Source organism: Anomalospiza imberbis, chromosome 1, assembly GCF_031753505.1.
Source record: "Anomalospiza imberbis isolate Cuckoo-Finch-1a 21T00152 chromosome 1, ASM3175350v1, whole genome shotgun sequence".
Taxonomy (NCBI): domain Eukaryota; kingdom Metazoa; phylum Chordata; class Aves; order Passeriformes; family Viduidae; genus Anomalospiza; species Anomalospiza imberbis.
In genome coordinates this window covers 119132182-119153031 of record NC_089681.1, presented here as the reverse complement: position 1 = coordinate 119153031, position 20850 = coordinate 119132182, and the positions used below count along the sequence as shown (strand labels likewise).

The window sequence follows — 20850 nt, the reverse complement described above, 5'->3', positions numbered from 1 at the left end:
GTAGTTTCATTCTTGCACAGTGCTGTCCCCCCTATACAATCCCTTCCCCCACTGCCATCAGATCAAACTGAGAACATCCTCCTTATCGAAAATATACTCAAGTAAATTTTAAACCTTGTTGCTACTCTACTGAAACAGTATTTTAAACAGAAAAATAATTACTGCCCTTTGAAGTGGTTTTGTTAGTTTTTTTAAATGGTGTACGAATGTGGACTTGACAACTGTGAAGAAAAAACTTTCATCAACTAAATCTAAGTTATAGGAAAGAAGGCAAAATCTTTATGATCTGGTCATTCTGTTGGGAAAGAAGAAAGTAAAGCAGATTTGTGTGTCTTCATTTTCTGCTTCCACTGCAGCCCACCGGTTACCTATTCAAGTAGTTTAAAGTTCAACTTAAGAAACAGAAAAAAATTTTACGTGAATCCTTAAACAGTATTATAAAGGTTAAAGACATGATGATTCTGCCAAAGCATGTAAATATCATGTTTAGAATAAACTATGCATAAAGATAAGTGGTTAAAATAGTATAACCTCAAGATACCTTCCCTTAAATACACTTCCAACTGAAGCTTTCTCAAGCTCACACTTGGTGTTTGTTTTAATGGCTTTGTTTGGTTTGGCCGTTTTTGTTTTGGTATTTTCCTTCTGCCCCCAGATGCAGCTATGGGTAATACAGTTTTGTACAGCGGGAACTCTACATTCCAGTCAGTCTGTCCGCTGTCATGCTAAAAGCTCTTTAGAAGTGAAAAGGATAAAGCTTTTGTCCTATTGCAATCTGAGAAACTGAATTAGGTCATAGTTTCGTTAACAGGAAAGTATGAGGTAATATAAAACACAACCAAAAAAAAAGCTACTTTTAAGCACTTGTGTCCAAAGCAAAGACATCAGCACTTTTAAATTTGCAGCAGTGTTTCTCCCAAAAGAGAACAGATGTCCATGGTCAGAGAAACAAGTTCCATGAACACACCTGTCAAACTGATTCTGTTTTAAATTCACCTCAAAATGGAATGTTTCAAATCATGAAAGGGTCTAAACATAAACATTATTTAATGTTAGATACACACTAAGTCTTTATTAAGCATTACACTAGAACTACTTTGGTATAAAAATACTTTATTTTAAAGCTATGAAAGTTATAAATATATGTAGTTAAACTTTCTACTCACAGAATGTTTGCTATTTTAACATTAGTGATTTGTTTCTCCTAACGAATCTGAATTTTATTCGAAAGGTTTACAAGACATTATTACTGTAATTTAAAAAACCCATCATTACAGGGAGCTGTACTAATTGTGATGTTCTATCAGTATTCATTTAACCTCTAGATTTTTAATGAAGGCAGCAAAAACAACTATTTTCTGATGATACAGAATTTCTTATTTCTTGAAGCGTTTCTGTGGTTGACCACTTCTTCATTAGTTACCTGCAGCATGGCACCTTCCTGCCAAAGAAAAAAAAAGTGTATCTGAAGATGTTTATCACATATGTCTAAACCAAATTACCAATAGGGGAACTTCAGCCATTTTATAAAAAAAAGTATAAGCAGTTCACTGGTGTGTCTAACACAAAAGGAACAGGACTTTTGTTAGCTGAGTCCACGTTCTTCAATGGGTAGCCTTTTAGAGGCAATGAACTTTGAAATTAAGGCATTTTTGGTTGCCTTTTTTTTTAATAGATTTTGTTGATTTTTATTTAAAACCAAATCTAGTAGAGTATGCCACCCTTACTCTGAATAACTCATCATTCATTACTTGATAAATTTCCATCAATTTGAGGTGCAAACATTCAATGCAGTGAGAGTAAGGCTGACTAAATTTGGCACTAAGGTTTGTTAGCTGCAAGAACTATAAAAAATGGTGGAAACCTCAACATTCTAGCCAAATTCCAATTTACATAAATACATTGTACACTTATGAAATACCACCTGCAGTTTCATTTGAAGGTTTCACTTGCCCTCCTAAAGAACTGCTTATGCAGCTGTTAAAAGAATGGACGACACATTCCTTCACAGAGGCAGATGTATTCTGTGGTGAAATTTTTCCTTACACGTAAACAGTCTACAGTTACTTGGGAACCTTCAAGATGAAATGTGTTATATAGAATAGATTACAGCAGACAAGACACGTAACAACATAGTTCATTTTCAACAGCACAGAACTACCTTCATTGCATTACCTTGCAACCACCATAATGCATAGACTCCCAAGAAAAAAGAAAATGTTGCAGGATGCAAAAATAAAGTTGTATGATTTAACTTGTGACCTACCATTTTAACTACCAACACCAGGGATGGAACCCTTGCAAAGCTTTACTAATGGACACTTGCAGGTCTCATTTGTTCAACTGTAGCAGTGTACAGTGGCAGCAGTCTATGCTTGTCCAGGGTTCATATCATAGCTAGATTCCAGTAGGAAAAAAATATGTTAAGTAGCTGAAATTAACAATTTTTTTGTAAAATAATTTAATAATACAAGAAAACAGGATTTACAAGTTTCTTTTCAATTTGTAATTGTTAACTCATTTCATTGCTATATGTTAAACTACATAATGATAATCACTATACTGAAAGAATACTGTCATACATTATTAATTTCTTGGTTTTGAAACATTAAGAAAGGAAAAGTAAATAAGATCTTACCTAAAGAAGTTTAACTGAAGCTTAGAACTATTTTGCTCTACACCCTCAGCCTTCGTTGCCATCCTTATAAACAATCTACCGTAGTTAAAGCTTTGCAGAGATACAGCACAGCTTTTTAAGACTGGCTGAACTTTTAGTGACGTTTTCAAGAGTTCTCTTGTACTAGACCTGCGTCCCTGGAAGAGTACCTTGCTGGGGCTTTTTCCTTTCCTTGCCATTGAAGAAGCAGCATCTAAAAAATCTAAAAAGGTGTTTCTCCTTGCAGAGATACCCCTTAAGTTACCTAGATGTTTTAAACCTGGTAATTTACAGACAACATACTTTTTCTCACCAGCATTAAATTTTACACGTACAACAATAGCTTTGTATTATTTGTGGGACCTTATACTACCCACTCCTTGCCTTATTTTACAGTATTAAAAAAAAAATCTAAAATTACACAATATTTCCTTTAGAATTATTTTATTAAAATCATAAATGTACAACAGCTTCTTAACTCTACACACGCACTTAAATTTTTAAAAGGAAAACGTTATGTCTTATTACACCATGATCCTGGCTAAAAGCTTTTCAAAACTTTGAGAAAAATCTTAAAAAAGGTTTCACATGTCACCTGAAACTTACAAATTTAACATTATCAAAGGAATGCTTCTACACTTACAAAGACCACTAGAAAGAAACAACAATTAAAAAGCTAAGAAACTGTCTCAAAGGCATTTTTACAATCCTTCCTCCACAGTAAGGTAATGTTATTAAATAATCCAAATCCATTCACAAAATGGCTCTCTGCATCTGCTCTGGTGTCTTCTGCCATATCACTGCATATTTATGCATGACTGAGATAAGTGTTTCCTTAACATTGTTATTTCGATAACCTGAAGCTGTTCTGTTACCTCTGGGCTCTCATCCTCTCCTATTTATACAGTGAAGCCTGTTTCAACAGAAGTAAAGAGTAAAAAAATAGGTTATGAAATTATTCATCTAACCATTTTTTAAAGGAAAGATAATATCCTAAAAAGCTTTTAACTCCTGCAGCTACTCTCAAGTATCACTGCAATTTTAACACTTAAAAACATACTTACCCATGGCATGCTTGAAGAAACTCAGTAACGGCTCCTTCCTCCATATCCACCACTTCCGCCACTGCCCCCGGGACCATAGTTTCCTGCAGTTGCAGAACAAGAAACAGAATGGTCCCATCAGCACATTTTTTAATCTAGGAAAGGTTTTGACTGAAGAAATCAAAGCTTGACTAAATGAAGAGTAACATCTGCTTTACTTCTAGTGACAGCATTTGCAACACAGACTTCTAACATTTCACCGTCTTCCTCTAAAGAACCTCCAAAGACTGCCACAGGAAGCAACTATATGCTGAAATCTTAGAAGATTCAACAGTGCCACATGTAATTTGATGCACTGTGCTGTCTTGAGCCAGTGAAGGCTGAATTTGCTTGCAGGCTAAACCTTACAAGAAAGGGCTTCATGTTTCAGTTTCCATTTCACAAGCCTGATACTCCATATTAAGTAACTTTTAGAGAACAAAAAGCAGGACTTCTCAAGAAAAAAAGACACAAGAGGAGGATAAAAAGAAATCACAGTAAATATGCTGGAAATTAAGTAACTAGACTATCCACAAATAGTGTGAGCTGACAGCAAAGAACATGAAATAAGAATCTTTAAACTTGAAATTCCACAACATTGTGGAAAAAGAGTATGTTTTATGTTTCAAAATAATAAAAATTAATTTTCCTGAGACAAGCTTTACAATCTCAAGATGAGACACTGAAGCAAATGTGCAGAAAGAACACAGGCACTGCAGTCCATCTGTTGCAAAAGTTATCCAATTTCTACATATCCACCTTGGAATCACACAGAATAACCTGGGTTGGAAGGGACCTCTCAAGGTCATCTCGTTCCAACCCCTCTGCCATAGGCAGGGTTATCTGTCACTGGACCAGGATGCTCAAAGCCCCACCTAGCCCTGCCTTGAACACTGCCAGCAATGGGGTACTCACACCACCTCTGAGCAACCTGTTCAAGCACCTCATCACCCTCAGAGTAAATTTTTTCCTAACATCTAAGCTCAGTCTACCATTTTTTAGTTCAACAGTTACCCCACATCTTCTATTTCCCCCAATGTCCTAGAAGTCCACCCAACTCCAGCTAAAAGGAAATACACAGGACATATATACAATACCTCCACCATATGGTCCCCCCATGTTCCTGCTGCCACCAAAATTTCCACTCTTCATCGGACCATAATTTGAAGGTTGTTGGTTGTAGTTGCCAAAATCATTATAGTTTCCACTTCCGTAATTGCCTGTATTAGCAACACAAAAGTGGAGAAATACCTACATGAGCTAAAATGGATTCAACACTCAAAGACACTCCATTATAAAAATTCTAAATAAAGTACAAAATCACACATGTATTCCAGCAGTGCATGCACCAATGTTTTCATTCTATTTCATACTACTTTGAAAAACAACAGCTTCCTTACACAACGTTTCCAAACTACCCTCCCCCCAGCCTCAAATGACTTGCAGTAATTTGTAACTGAAATGCTTGAACACTAAGCCTAAATGTTACCTCCTCCATAGTTGTCATAACCACCTCCATAGCCCCCACCCTGGTTGCCATAACCAGGTCCTCCTCCACCATATCCTCCTCTTCCTCCTCCATAACCAGGACTGCCACCAAAGTTGCCACCTGTGAGAACATAATCCTTTAAATGAGCTTTTCAATATAAAATGCACTAAAATTATACACAAAGAATACTTTTCTGTTTAGAAGAATAAAGACAAAGAAAAAGGTAGTTTTGTAAAGAAATTTATATGGACAATATTTTTTGAAGCACATACCAACTCCCACCCTAACTGAACTATGACCAAACCCCAACAGTCAGACTGCCTAAAGACCTCAACTGAAAAATTTAATTAAAATCTTCATTTTCCAGGAAATTTAAGACACATTCTTATCCTAAAGAATACCTGTCCAAGAAATAACCATACAATTTGCCGTATGGAACTCTGACATAAGCCACCAACCATGAACATTTTTTAAGCCAACAAAATAGCGCAAGTAATTCAGATAAATTTTATACATATGGATATAAATATGGAAGTGTTTCTTAATGAGAGAAAAATAGATCACCACCACAACAGCAAACTAACCTCCAGGTCCTCCGCCATATCCATTATATCCATCGCCAAATCCACGGCCGCTTCCATATCCATCTATTGGGAGAAAAAAACCCGATGGATTTCAATTTACCTGTAGCAAACGAGTTGAATTCTCAAACTCTTATGACCATAAGAGCTCAATCTCAGAAATTATGAATTTCTGTACAATTAACATGTACAATTAACTTCAGAAAAACATAGCAAAACATTTTCCTTTTCTTATGTTTGTACGGTACCCAGTTTTAAAATGTCAGGCAAGCGCTGCAGAGAACCAGAGAAATCTCTGACCTTCCTAACAAATAATTTAGATTACTTTTGGCTTTCAATGAAAGCTAAAAAAAAAAAAAAAAAAAACAACCAAAAACATACTAACAAAACAAAACAGAAAAACCAAAAACACACCTTCATTTACAAGTTACTTTTCCCAAAAATTCTCTCAACTGCTACAGGTGCATTTAAGTTAAACACTGTCACAGCATACAAAGTTATCCAGAACCAGAAAGACACATTAATAAGGTAAAAAATGTAAATGCTACAAACATGCCTGTCTTACCGGCTCCCCCTCTGAAATTGCTGCCAGGTCCTGGACCGAAGTTGCCACCACCTCCACGAGCATCACCAAAACCAAAGTTCCCTGTATCAGTTTAACGTTTATAAGCAGTGAGATTGTGGAAAGTGCATACAAAAATCAACCACAAACTATTAACCAGTACTTATACATACCTCCTCTCCCACTCCTAGAATTTTGAACCTCCTGCATTTCCTGTCTAGAGAGAGCTTTCCTTACTTCTGCGTTATGTCCATTGATGGTGTGGTACTTCTGCACTGTAACCATATCAAATAACAGGCTATCAGCATTTAACTGGCAACAAGTCAGATTATCAGGCTTCCAATCCAAACATATTCTGAATCATATGAAACAACACAAAATACCATACAATTTTTTAACAAGGATGACAACCCTTACTTAAAATAAATGTTCCCACACAATTCAGCAACCTGTGATGTAGCAAATAATACAGGTGTGTAACTAATCCCATTATCTCTAAGTTTAGCTTTACACCAAGGCTGTAAGAATTAATACTATCCAAAGAAAGAGTGAAATTACTTACATACAATTTTATCCACAGGATCATGGTCATCAAATGTAACAAATCCAAACCCTCTCTTTTTACCAGACTGTCTGTCAGTAATGATTTCAATAGTGTCAATTTTTCCATACTCCTCAAAGTAGTCACGAAGGTGGTGCTCTTCAGTGTCCTCTTTAATACCACCAACAAATAATTTTTTCACAGTAACATGAGCACCAGGTTTTCCAGATTCCTGTTAAAAGAACTTTCTAAATCAGCACAAAAAAACCCACAATTTCATAAAGCACTATTTTACCTGGATTTCAGGAACAGAATTCAGATAAACTATGACTTTTCAAGCACTTTTATGAGTGCTTGCAAGCTAGTTTAGGGGGCCTTCTGAGAAGCAGTAACACAGGGTTACTTGGAGGTCTCTCCTCCCCCTTTTATGTCAAAGCTTTAAAAGCACTGAAAAACTACACAGATCAACTGTTTGAAAGAACTGCAAGTATTTAATAACTTAAGTTAGAGCATGACTTTTGTAATTGTTTAAACAGATACATCAGCTTCTTCTGCCCAATTCCCCAACAGCAGTGAACCCACATTCCATTTGTATCAAGGTCCTTCAACCTCAGCAAGTTCACAACTATGCATTTTAACCCCATTTACAGTATACACACATGCTGCTGTAATTACCTTTTTCCAAAGCTAACCAACCCTGCATTCTGCAGAGAATGGAAAGAAAATTGGGACAGCTAACAGGGGTACCAGTGATTATGATTTCCATTTCCCCATACCTTTGGGACAGCTCATTCAAAACCAGCTCATCAGTCCAAAGGTATTAAAAACCTCAGTCCAAACTTAACCTGGTAAATCCTCCCAGAGCTTCTGTGTGGTGAACAGAACTTGCCTTATAATCCACTCTTGCTCGTCATGTACCTCTGTGCCACAGTAACCTGGCTTACATGTTCACCTCGTTCCTGTACACACGCCCCTAATTTGTACCCTGAAGTGGAAATCAAGTATGTCTGTGGCTAAAACCAGCACAAGTCCACAGATGATTCTGTACATGAGCACTGGAAAAGTTTCCCCACTACATTCTTTGGTTTTATGTACCTTTTAGAAATACCCTAGAAAGATCTTGGAATAGTCAGAAAGACTGATAGGAGTTTATTAATTTGAGGCTTGTAACAGGAACTATTCCAGAGAAGAGTTACTTTGGAATTTGCAGAACTACAGATATTCAACATAACATGTTTGCTACAACAGTTTTCAGACCCCAAATGTGTTCCTTGCATTCATGACTTCACAACCAGAAAAACTTAATACACTGTAATAACAGACATTTACATAAGAGACCAAAAGTGTGGGAAACAGTGCCCAAACTATGGGCTTTGAACCAGGTAATTTAAACCTAGGCAATTTCAAACAAGAACAAAGCCTAACAGTCTGACCAAAACAGGTATTTTTCAAAGCATGAGAAGCATCTGCTTTCAAAGCCATACTTACCTCTCTAGCCACAGCTCTCTTAGGCTCAACCACCCTTCCATCAATCGTGTGAGGTCTTGCAGCCATAGCTGCATCAACTTCAGCCATGGAAGAGAATGTTACAAAACCAAACCCCCTTGATCTTTTGCTTGCAGGATCCCTCATTACCTAAAACCAATAAAGACATTTAAACTATTTATACCTTTCTCATGTTAAGCTTTTTGCTAACAGTATTAAGAGTGTGTAAGCTTAATTTACTTTTTCTTTGTTTTGATTTCAAAACACAATTAATAGTAAAGTAGCAGACTGTTGATTTGAGTGACACTGCTTGGAATCAAAGAAATTCAAACCACGGTTGTCCTCCAAGACTCAGTTAACTCAGAAATGCTGCTAGATCACTGAGGTGCATGTATATTTATGTTTGTTTTTGCAAAAAAAAAAAAAATCACACAATTTCTTTTAAGCTTTATGAAGACCACAGACTTTAAAACGTGTGTTATTATTTACTACTCCCAAGACAGTTCAGCACAGAACTTCTACCAGAAACACCATCCCTGTCGGTATTTAGAAGATACACAAATGCAGTGCTTACGGACATGGTTTAGTGATAAACTTGTCAGAGCTTGGTGAAACAGTCAATGACCTAAATGGTTTCTTTCAATCCTAATAACTCTAGCAAAACATCACAGAGAAAGACATCCTTTTCCAGCTTTACTGAGGGTCCTTACTATGATACCAGCTTTCTGCTAAATGTTACCAACCACACAGATGTCATAGTGCTCTCTGTAAGCACTTCCTAATGCACTTCAGATAATGATACTGAAGTTGAACTGTTGAAATCAGTGGTTAGATAATCTGGGAGAATTTGACAGAAAACAGATTGTGAATGTTCCCCAACTCTATTTTACAAGAGTAAAATTTATGCATTGCTACAATGAACTGAACTGTGTATAAACTGTGTACCACTAAAAGCTAATATTCCATCTTCTCTAAGCTATCCAGAAACTGAAACATTTAAAATGCCTACACATCCCATGCCATTGCTATGTATTGGTATGCTAAACTTACCACACAGTCTGTAAGCTTTCCCCATTGCTCATAGTAACTCCTCAAGCTTTCTTCTGTGGTTTCAAAGCTTAAGCCGCCAATAAACAGTTTGCGGAACTGTTCCTTTTCCCTCTGCCACAGGAAAAAAAAAGATTATATGAATATAATTTGAAACACCTCTTCTGTATTAGCAAATCAGACACTAACCAAGATTTTGTTAAGTGTCAAAGACTTTCAGTAAGACTTATTCTCAAAATGAGACCTGGCTCTTCTAAAGGTTCTACCCTTATTAAAGAAATTAAGCAATTTATGCAATTCTACAGATCCACTTTTAGAATACGTATTTTTTTTAGTCCTTATTCCTGTGTCTCCCTCTAGATATCCAGAACAAGGGACCACACTTGAAGACTTTCAGAATATTCCTCTGTAAGACCCATATGAGATGCTTTTTAAAGAAAATGAAAATGAGAACTTTGGGATTTGTTTTTATTACAGAAAATATGAATTAATTTATACTCTCTGATTCTATCCCAGGTAACATTCATTTCTAAAAACCATTCTGGCTTAAATTATTTTACATTAATACTACCATACTATTCATCCAATGCACTGTTAAGTAAAAATCAACTAAAGACATCTAAATATGTACTATACAAATGAAACTCAAGCATCTGTAAAATTAATCTGGGATCCCACACCACTGGAATTATCAACAAACCTATACACCCTCACCAGGAGCACCATTAAAATAATCCCCTTCAAAGTAAAAATGTGAGTAATACATATTCATATCCACTAATATCATGCTTTCAGTAACATTTTAATTTCCTGCAGAGCAATGATGACTGCACTTGTTAAGCAGAGCTTTTATGCAATGACAAGAGCATCATAAAAAACCCCACACAAACCCAACAAAAACAGGACCTGTAATAAGGTACTGCATTCACATTTTTGTATTTACTGGTAAACTAAAGCAGAAAGGATAACCTTCTGACTTCTACCAGTTCAAAGCACTTTTATAGAAACTTTTTGTACAAAGCAGGCCTTTTAATTGCCAGTTTCTACATAAAAAGTATCACTAGCTCATACATGTGAAAATTTCATGCCAAACACTTAAAAAATGCACTAACAAGTAGTCCCCTTCCACACATTTACTATTTTGGAATGTTGTTTTGAAGAAAACTGTTCTGCTAGGGACAAGAGAACTCAAACCAAATCACTTCAGCTTTATATTGTCAACTAACGTTAATAATCAAGAAAATCTGCTTGGGTGTTTGGTTGTATGTTTTCTTTAGTGTGGTAGTTGTTTTTATACAACTCAAACATTGCAGCAGGAGGTGTAATTGACAAACAGAACATGATTAACTGTGCAATGGAGATTAGGATAAATTTAAAAAGGAAACTAGAAAAACACTGAGACTAAGAAAACAAGCAAAATACTTCAATGCACATATGCTTTCAAAAGTATTAAGCCAATTTGCATGCAGACCAACATATTTTCTGAGGTTGTCCAAGGCAGGCCTGGATCAAGATGCATATAAACAGAACACAATTACTGTAGGCAGTGACAACCCGTTTTTGTTTTTGTTTTTTTTTTTTTTCAAAATACACTTCCATATTACCAGCCTCACATACTGCAGTCTGACAAGGAAGTCAACTTTTTCCCCTCCTTCTTCCAAATACATACTCTAAGACTGATCAGTTAAAATTTCTCTTGAAAAATATTTCAATCTGCTGTTTGATCTAGTTCTTCTTCTTCTAGGAACGCCAAGAAAGCTAGTACTGTCTCCTCCTTACGCAAAAGGACAGGCAAAATAAGATACAAGTTCACAAGCAGCAGACACATGTTTTAACTAATTTCTTTTCACCTCATCGCATAAGAGGAACAAACAAAGAACACTGCACACCAGACCAGTATATTAAAAAAAAAAATCATATTCATCCTATGTCATACTATTATTTATTTTGAGAAGGAGGGCAAAGAAAAAATTTTAAGCAACAATACTGCAAAAATAAAAATCCCCCTTCAGTTCTGCTGCTTGAGAATAAGGGACCAATTGCTTACAGTTTCATAGATCTACAAAAAAAAAAAACTTTTTTTCTATATAATCTATTACCATGCATTTAATAAAAGACATTATTATAAAAATATGAGAATTACGAAAGTTTAGTAGTAGGCAGGCAGGATATTTCCAGTGTTATGTTTACCCCTGAAAACAGCTATAAATCTGTAAAAGGAACTCAAGGAAAGAATGGACTCCATCAGCTGTAACAATTATAAAAATTTACTACATATAACTAACAGACATTAAACAGAATAGTAATGCATTATACAGATGTATTTAAAGTCATGATCTACCTAGAACATCTAAGCACCACAAGTCAGAAAACAGCAATAACGAAATTCATTACCAGTTCTTTAAGGAAAACCACTGTGCGAAAAAAGCACACACATGCTGCTCCACTAACACGAAATCTCTAGATGCGGAGAAACTAATTGTCTTAAATGAGCCAGTTTCAAGCTCTGGTTAGCCTAACACTAACCTTCTACCAAAGTCCAGAGTTGTGCACATCTAAAGTTTGTGCTGAAGGTATAAAATGTACAATAACAATCATCACGCCAGTACCTCTTAGAATCCTAAGGAAAATACTCTTTTGGTAAAGACACAGACACCTCATACCTAGAAAAAGCCACAATATAAAAGCTGGAGGTAAAACCTCTTTCAAGATTTCCACAGTATGCCCCGTGGCAGGAACCAAGCACCAGAGGAAATTTTTGCATCCGTAGGATCTTCATGGTATGTATTTTAAGCTTTACTCCACAGGCTTAAAGCAACTTGAAAGCACTGGAAAACGCATAGCCTTTACTGAGAAATTAAATCACCAGAGCAAGGAAAGGTGTTTCATATAGCTGTAACGCGCGCACACACCATCCACGCTGACAGCGGAATTAAGAATTCAGGTAACAAAATGTCTACCGGAGACAAGCGAGGGGGAATCCCTGAACTCCAGAGCTCTGCAGTCCCTCAGCGGCTGCTCGCCCGCCGCCTGTGGCGGCCGGGACGCAGCGGCCGCGCCGGCTCCGCCATGTGGCGGCAGCGGGAACACCGCGGCCCCGAGCCGTGCGGGGAAAATGGCGCCCGGGAGCAGCCGCCGCCTCCAGGACAGCGCTGCAAATTGCTTCTAGCGTACACCTACACACACGGTACTACGACCTCTCCGGCGCTCCTTCTCGCCCCCGTGCATACCAGACGACTACAGCTGGCCCCCGCCTTGTCCGCTCTGCCGGAGGGATTCCCACTGCCCCTCGCAGACGCGAGTCTCGGTCAGGCCGCCATTTTACCCCTCCCCCTCGCCACCGCCATTACCCGCAGCGCCGCCTCGGCCGCTCCGCGCCTCGCGGGGCCAAGACGGCCCCCAGCCCGCGGAGCTCTGACTCGCCCCGCTCCTCCGACACCTCAGCAGCAGCGCAGCTAACAGCCATGGCCACGGGCTCAAGAACGCGCTGTCCGCCATCTGCGGTCACCGCAGCTTCCGCCGCCTCGCCCGGCTGCGCGCCAGCTTCCAGAACCTTCCTCTGCGCAAAGACATCCAGCATCCGCCCCGCGTTGCGACCCGGCAGGAGGGCCTGGACTTGCGCGGACGATTCAAGCTTGCTTGTAATTCTCAGCCCCGAAAAAAATCACTCTGTCTGCACAAGCAAACGCGTCTCCCTCCTTAAAAGCAAGCTCTAAATCCTCCCATTCTACATACCATGTTCTTCATGATTTATGTATTCCCGCTCGAGAGTACCGTACAACCGGTCGGTAATGGCTGCCTGAGCTGTTACGTAATTTGAAATTCAGCTCCGCGTAGTGTTAGCGCCCTCCTACTCCGGCTCGCTTCCGAGGTTTAATTAAAAAAAAAAAAAAAAGAAAAGAAAAAAAAAAAAAAAAAAGAAAAAAAAAAGCCAGGATCTGGAGCTTATATATCTCCAAAGGGGCTGCAATTCTGAATAACACCCCTACGTGTTTTTATCGTGTAATGAAAAGTCATCGACTCCGTTAGTAATGGCCGTCTCCGAAATGAGCCGAAGGAGATGTCGTCGTCGAGCTTATCCGCTTCGACAGCCGCCGGAAAAAGCCGAACTAGGAATGGAAGCCCATTCGACTCGCTTCGGTAATTTCCGGAATCTGCCGCAGCACGCGAAAATGGCGCTCGGCTCCGGCTCGGCAATTTCCGGACAGAAAGACGCAGCAAGTCATCGACTACTTCAGCCAGCTCGGCAGTTTCCGACAATCGACAGGCTCGCGAGACGTGCCCGAGCGCAGCCGAAGCGGCCTCGAACGCTGCTGGAACCGTGTCACTTGTTTTTGTTTTTTTCCGGAAATTGACAAAAGGCCCCGAAGGCTCAAACCTCGGCGTTAGTATTAGTCAGGGGCGGCCGCGCATCGCCCCCCGAAACCTCACCCTGGCCCTCTTCCCCCTCCGCTCAGCCAGGAGGAAGTGAGAGCTACACAGATTTGGCACAAGTGCGACATATCGCGGAGCCGCGGCGGAGGGAAGCGGATTTCGCCGCAGCCTGCTCCGCTCTATCCCGCACCGTCGGCATCGGGCGTGCTGCCCGCTCCGCTCTCCTCCCCTCCTTCATCCCCTCCCTTTTTCCCTCTCCGGCGGCCCTACGCGCACCGCGACAAAGGGTGAGTGCTGCCGCCCCGCGCGCCAAAGAAATGGCGCTCGAGGAGCTCCTTTCTTCCCGCCCCCTCTGCTCCCCCTCCCTTTCAGCTTCACCGCGGATCCACCCGCAGATCTGGCCGCAGCGAAGCCTCCCCAGCCGACCCTCCCGACCCCTTTTCCCACTTATGAATGAGTTCTCGGGCCGCAGAGCCCCGCTGCTTTCCGAGCTCACTTCCCTCCCCCCGCCCCTTGCTCACGCCCAGGCCTCCCCGCCGCAACGCGGGAAATGGCCGCGCTCCAAAGGGAGCCCCTCCAAATGAGCTTCAAACCCACGGCAGCGCTCTTCGCCTGCTCTCCCCACGTCCGGGGCCCGCCCGGCCGCACCGATCGAGGGCCTCGCTCCGCGGCGGCGGGCAGCATCGGCCCGGCGCGCATTCGCAGCGGCGGCCATGATGGCGGCCGCGGCTCCCGGGGTCCGTCAACCCCGTCCGCTCCCCCAGGCTTACCCAGTCGCTTTCCCTGTCGCCGCGAGGCATCTTCCTTCTTTTGGACGCCTGGCGCGGTCCTGCGCTCGCCCCGCGTTGGAGAGACGTCTTGGCCCCCCTCCTGTGCCGGCGGCGACGACGGTCGGAGGTTGTAGCAGCTCGCGCGTAGGCGGCGGCGGCGTCGTGCGCTCTGCCCCGTCACAGCCGCCGGCGCGCAGTGCTCGCCCAGCCCAGCCCAGCCCCGCCAGCCACCGCCGCGCCGCCCTCCGCCTCCCGCCCTCCCTCCCTCTCTCCCTCCCTGCCCCCACCCCCCGCCTCAGCCCCCCGCGGATGTCGCTGTTGCTGCTGCCGCCGCCGCTCAGTGCGCGCAGGGCGGGAGCCAGGAGGAGACGGGAGACCCAAGCGGCTGGGCACCATTGAAGTCTGTATCCTTCTCTCTCTCTCTCTCCCTCTTTTCTCTCGCTGCAGCCGCCTCTTTTCACCCCATACACCCTCGAGTCCCCTTCCCTGACTCCCCTTTCCTCTGCGGCTCGCTGCGGGCCGCTGCGGGGAGATGCGGAGCGCAACCCGCCCGCCTCCCCCCACCGCCGCTTCTTCCCCACCCCCGCTTCCTTGGCGGTGGGGGGTGGCGGGCGGAGCGGAGCGGAGCTGTCGGGGAATCGGGGCTTCGGCACCCGCTCGGGGAGGGAGGGAGGCCGGCCCCCGGACTCGCGGGCGCTGTCGGCCCGGCGAAGGAGAGCAGTGCCGGGGGCGGGGGCAGCGGCACCCGCGCGGCAGACAAAGCCGGCCCGCCGGCGGTCCCTGCGTGTGCTCGGCCCGGGGAAAGGGGCGGGGGGAAGATGGCGTGGAAGGGGCCCTGTCAGCGGCGGCGGAAGCGGCCCGAGGCCTGTGTCCCCGTTACCTCTCCCGGGGCAGCCCCGTCGGCCTCATGTGCGCCCGCCGCAGGCCCGAGGCGCAGCCGCCCACAGCAGGCCTCCGCGGGGCTGCCTCTGTTTTGTGGTGGGGGGGATTGTTATTGGGGTTTGGGTCTTTTTAACCCCTTTCTGCTACCTCTCCGGGGAACACAAGGCAAGACCTTCGGCACTGGCGCCCTGGCCCCGGCCCTTTTCCCGCCTAGCCTACCCCACCGCCCATGGGGCTGCCAAAATCCACCTCCCGTGTCAGGGGAGGATTGGGCGGGATTGCTGAGTCCGGGAGGCTTTCTGGCCTTAAAGGACTTTTCTGCTTTACCCAGGCATATGGGGAATTTTAGCATTTCTATAGCTCGCTGCGGGGCGGTGACAATACATGCCTATGGAGCTGGTCGGTATGAGAAATGACATGGAAAAGGGGATGGATTGTGTTCAACGTAATTTGCATAGGTTAAATATGTGGTATGTACATCTTAGCTGAGTTAATATTGTTCTAGGACCTTAACTCTTGCCAACTTGAGAATCAGAAGGCAACATTATAGTTGCATTAAGATAAATATTTACTGTTTATAAGAATTTGCTGTAAGAATAATGGGTGATTCATTGCACCACAAATATATATCTGTTCCTCATCAGATATTTACAGTTAATATACCTTAGGTATAGCTTCAATTGCTAGAATCTGAACTCTTGTTCTATTTGGTTTAAGGAAATGAGCATCCCTGATGGTCCTCCCCCTTTTCCCTAGAAACATGTCTATGCTTTTGAAGGCCTTGGGAAAAATCTTTTTTCAACCCTGTATACCACCTTGTCAGTATCATTTATCCTGGCTAGCCTAATGGTGCATTACTGGGTTATGCCGGACAAAGTAGTAACCTACTTTTTGTTCTGGATTTTAATCCGTGTAAGAAATGTTGTATGTAGTGAATACATGGGGGTTGGAACAAGGACCATGCTTGTCTTGGGATGCCTTTCTTTGAGTAATGCAAACTTCCTTTTAATTGTCATGCATTTTTCTAGTAAAAGCTCTGCAAGTCTGCAATAAAAATGGCCTCCAATAAAACTACATTGGTAAGTTCATGTACACCTAAAGTATATAAGGATTTAATCAACATATTTTTCTTCAAACTTATAACTTGGCATCTCATTTAAAAGATACATCCACATCTCCCCTCCCCAGCATTATTCTGACCAAAATTTCAGATCCAGAAAGTAAGGCTACTAGAAAGGACATTGGTTTTACTAAATCTGCCATTTCTAAAGAGAAACTTGTTGGGAAAAAAGTGTGAAAGGACTCTGCACTATTTCATCTATTCTACAATAGAAAACACTGAGGATTTTTTTTAGCCTCCTTTCAGCATACCATGTAATTCATCATACATGTAAAAATAAAGTCCAAATCATGTATTCATTTAATTTCTCCCAGTGTATTTGGAGAAAAATATTTGCCTGACAAAAGGCAGTCTTTACAGATGAAAAGTAACATTATTGAGAAATTATGTGGCATAATTAAGATGCCTTTTGAAATGCTTTTTAACAAATAACAGTTTCTTTGAATTTCATAGGAGCAGAGATTATCAGATGTCAACCCCTCCTGGACCATTTTAATGATGCATTCATGGATCTCAAGTCCTCTAAAGCTTTGCTTGACATTAAAATATGGACTCCTAATGGCAGTTGGTTGCTGGTTACAGTTCAACTAATACTGATACATAGTTTCATGAAAGACAGACCTGTAGAAATATAATGTGAGATGTACCTGAGGTTGAGATGGGGAAGTAAGCAAAAATATATGCGCACAATTCAAAACTCCAACAGCAGAACAGCTGGTTTATAATACACTCAAAAGGCTTGTTCTTCAATTTACAGAAATATTTACTCAGTTCAAAATACATTCAAAACTTGTATTAACTCCTTGCTTAGAAATGCAATGGAGTGCTTCCTCTGTGTTGTACTGGTTTAAAATATTTCATTGAGGTGAATGTCTAAACTTTCTGTTAGTAATTGATTGTCCACTTATCCCTAATTTGAAGAAGAGAAGAAGTTAGCCAGCCTGGGGAAGGGTGCTTTGGAAAGAGGAAAAAAATCTTTTGAATGCAGTATTTTTAATCTTTTGATGTTATTGAGAATTTTGCTGTACTGGTCAGGAAAATCAGTTATGGTTCCCATGGGAACCATAACTAACTCTGCTTCGTTATATATTTGCATGCAAAACCTAAATATGTTAAGGGATAGGGTAGCTCTGGAGCTGTAATTCCAATTTACTTACATCTTGTATGTTAAAATTTTAAACCACAGTGTCACATCAGTGTTTTGAACTTGCCTCTCAAAGAAAGAGTGATTATCCATAGATCTACATCTGTCATATGTGGTGTCATATGACTTCTGAATGCAGAAAGAGAAACGAGCTATACATGAGCCTTCAATGGTCAAATGTCCAATTTACAGTTTAGAACATGCAGTCCTAGAGAGGACAGCTTCAGGGGTCAAGTGGACATTTAGTATGCTTTAAGTTCAGTCAGGTGTCACAATTCACTTGTGGGCTGAGATTTGCATGGGCTTGTATAATCCCAGAATGTACAGGTTTTTAACATGTTCAGTATTTCTGCAGGCTCTGCAATCAAGTGTTATTTTAATAGGCTCAAGAGTTTGAAGAGCAGTGCTGATGCACAAGACCTAATAAATCTCTAACATTTAAAACAGAAGCAGCATACTCTTTATTTTGCTATTTCTTACTGCATTTCAAGAAAAAAATACAGACCCCCATGATACTCATTTTCCTCTCTGGAAGATACTTAAGATACTTAAGTTTTAGAAAGTAAAAAAAAAATTATTGCTTTGATACAGAAATCCAAAACATTGATCTTTAAGTGACAAGAATTAGTGAAGCCGAAAAGAGTACCAGAAAACAGTCTTCCATTGAATCAAAGAATTTTAGTCCAACGGAGAATACAGATGGAGATGTTCCCCACTTGTAGCCTGCTTGCCTCATCACCAGTAATTATAATGTTATTACTATGGTATAGTGAGTCTGTCTTTTTCTGTGTTGTCGTTTTTCCCTCTGCTACTTTTATTGTTTGTTTATTTTCCTCATCTCTACCCCTTTCTATTTCACAATTCCATTTTTTTGAAAGAAGCTGCCCTCATAGAAGCCTTGGACATCTTCATGTTGTATTTCCCTTCAATATCAGTCTTGCATTCTTTTTCCTGTGGAGGCAAAAAAAGCCAATATGCTTAAGTTAACACTTTTCAGACATGAATGCTGTGGTCAAAATACACCTGGGATATGCAGGCACCTAAAATCTAATTGGAAATGCATGCTCTGTTCCCTCTTCTATGCTCTCAAATCAAAATGACGGCCATGTGAAATATATGCAGAAATTTGCTATTTAAATGAGAAACTAGAAACTTTTTTTCATATGTTATTTAAATGAGAAACTAGAAACTTTTTCTCATCTGTGTTGTTTGAACCTTTAATTTATGGGTTGCTAACCATAAAGAGTAAAGTATTTTGGGGAGGGAGGGAAAAATTAATTATGAAAAATAAGGGGTACAAAGACAGGGCTTTGGCAAGAGAATCATCATCCAGTCTTCACTAAAAGAAGACAGTTTTTGTTCTAACATACTTTTTTTTACCTTTCACCACATCAAGATGAAATTCTACTAAGCCTGAAAGTTTGAAAATTTCAAAATTGCAGTGTTGTCAAACTAACCCACATTAGAAAGGACTAGAGAATGGCGATCAAGCAAATAGACGTGCTTTGTGGTATATGCTTTTCTATGTTCTGTTGTAGAGGAAGCACTTTAGTGAGGAATTAGTTCTGTCCACTTTGATTTAGGGTGCTGCATAACTGTGTTTTAGGAGCTTAATACTTAGTTTATGGCTGCCAGTTGACAATTTCTTTATGAGATGCAGTCCAAAATGGCAAGCAAACTGCTTTTGTTCTGCTAGTCCTCCAGAACTATGATACAGCATGATAGGTTAAGATTACAAACAAGGAAATTCTGAAATGTGTCCTTCTATTGCTATTTAATTGTGCCTTATTAAACTGGGAATGCCTTGAGGATGATGTGGATGTAATATTTTTTAAGAACTTAAAGAATATTACCTGAACTATCAAATGTAAACTTTAAAACACTTAAAAAGTTTTGTAAGTTAGCAAAATACCATTTAAGTGTTAAGTGCTGTACTTAAGTGTAGCAGTCTTAAATTTATGCACCTTTGTGACATCTCTTTGTAAGTTACATGGGTGCATGGCTAAGATTGAGAAGGGACTGCAGTAATGGAATGCTCCTAGCATGTGTCCTGTTCAATAGTTGCGGGTTATTATTGAGTATTTTACTTACTGTAGCAATACATCTTAAACTTTGCTGCCATCAGTTTCTTCTTGGTTTTTTTTTTTTTTTGGGAAAGGTAGAAACCACCTTTTTTCAGTACCATCCCTTTTCTATTTTATGCATTTTCACAGTTTCCTTATTACTTCTCTTTACTTCTGCCTTGCCCTCTGCCTTTTCACAGGCATAGAGTTAACTTTTAGAAGTTTCCTGATGTTTTGAGCATGTAGCACTGAGAATTAAATTTTTAAGGGGAGTATAGTCACTGAGTATGTGGACAAAAAAAATTTCACCTTTTTAAAAGCTGGTGTTGGGTATCTCATTAAGCAACTGAAAAAACCCCAAAAGATTAACATGTCTTGCTCAGGTTACCTGACCACATGCACTAACATGAAAGGAGTCTGAGCTTCTGGCTTTAGTGTTAATAAGCCAGTGAAGTAACTGTGTAAAGCAAAGGAAAAAAAATGTCATTCTGAATTTCTTTTGTAGCACAAAATGGGAAAGAAACAGAATGGCAAAGGTAAAAAAGTTGAAGAGGCAGAGCCTGAAGAATTTGTTGTGGAGAAAGTCCTGGACAGACGTGTTGTAAATGGAAAGGTGGAATACTACTTGAAATGGAAAGGATTTACAGAGTAAGGCATTACTTTTTTTTTTTCTTTTTCTTTTTCTGATAGAATAATAAACACAATTGATTTGAAACTGTCCAAAGAGGAGCTTGGATGATGGGCATCCACTTTAAAGAACCTTGAGGGAAGGATATCCCTAAATGCATAGTCAAGTGGGACAATCAAGTATGAAAATAAAATAGAAGATAATGTAGTTAATTGTTCACGCTATATAAAACATTTGAGGACATTTACCAAGTTCTTACTGCTTGTTCTTTTACCACTGATAGAGCTTGTGTCCATAGCTATCAAGGTAAGATAGACTGACAGTTATCATATATGAAGCAGAATGAATGGTACTTCTGAGTAACAAATCATGCAGGATTGTAAACTGCAGGCAGCTCTGAAGCAGATAGTTTGCTTATTATTATTT

The 20850-nt window shown here is 40.7% G+C and overlaps 3 protein-coding genes across 11 annotated transcripts in view; 2 read left to right on the top strand and 1 right to left on the bottom strand.

Annotated features, from left to right (window-relative positions):
- SNX10 (sorting nexin 10) overlaps nt 1-20850 on the top strand; it is a 211480-nt gene that overhangs the window by 129501 nt on the left and 61129 nt on the right. The gene's annotated exons all lie outside the window — the stretch shown is intronic.
- HNRNPA2B1 (heterogeneous nuclear ribonucleoprotein A2/B1) lies at nt 1097-14844 on the bottom strand. Of its 5 annotated transcripts, XR_011004918.1 has the most exons (12): nt 14588-14844; nt 9447-9557; nt 8400-8546; nt 6933-7143; nt 6544-6645; nt 6374-6454; nt 5812-5874; nt 5228-5347; nt 4836-4958; nt 3721-3803; nt 2267-2397; nt 1097-1441 (listed from the first exon to the last, which is right to left on the bottom strand). XR_011004918.1 is itself a non-coding variant. In XM_068208490.1 (11 exons), exons 1-10 carry the CDS (start codon nt 14615-14617, stop codon nt 3742-3744), a joined length of 1050 nt encoding a protein of 349 aa, XP_068064591.1. In that variant the 5' UTR covers nt 14618-14844; the 3' UTR covers nt 1097-1441; nt 3721-3741. The 5 variants fall into 5 exon arrangements, 4 of the variants coding, with proteins under 4 accessions (XP_068064591.1, XP_068064583.1, XP_068064571.1 ...); XM_068208490.1 differs by lacking the exon at nt 2267-2397; XM_068208482.1 differs by lacking the exon at nt 1097-1441 and having other exon boundaries at nt 2237-2397.
- Nucleotides 13729-20850, top strand: part of CBX3 (chromobox 3) — a 14499-nt gene continuing 7377 nt past the window's right edge. The window contains exons 1-4 of one of the 5 annotated variants that reach the window (XM_068208520.1): nt 14943-14987; nt 16498-16548; nt 18325-18474; nt 20302-20444. In XM_068208520.1, the coding sequence (XP_068064621.1) occupies nt 18433-18474; nt 20302-20444 (185 nt within the window). In that variant the 5' untranslated portion in view covers nt 14943-14987; nt 16498-16548; nt 18325-18432. Of the gene's footprint in view, nt 14105-14851; nt 14988-16497; nt 16549-18324; nt 18475-20301; nt 20445-20850 lie in introns of those variants that run through there. The other 4 variants (XM_068208539.1, XM_068208528.1, XM_068208559.1 and 1 more) reach the window with 4 other exon arrangements.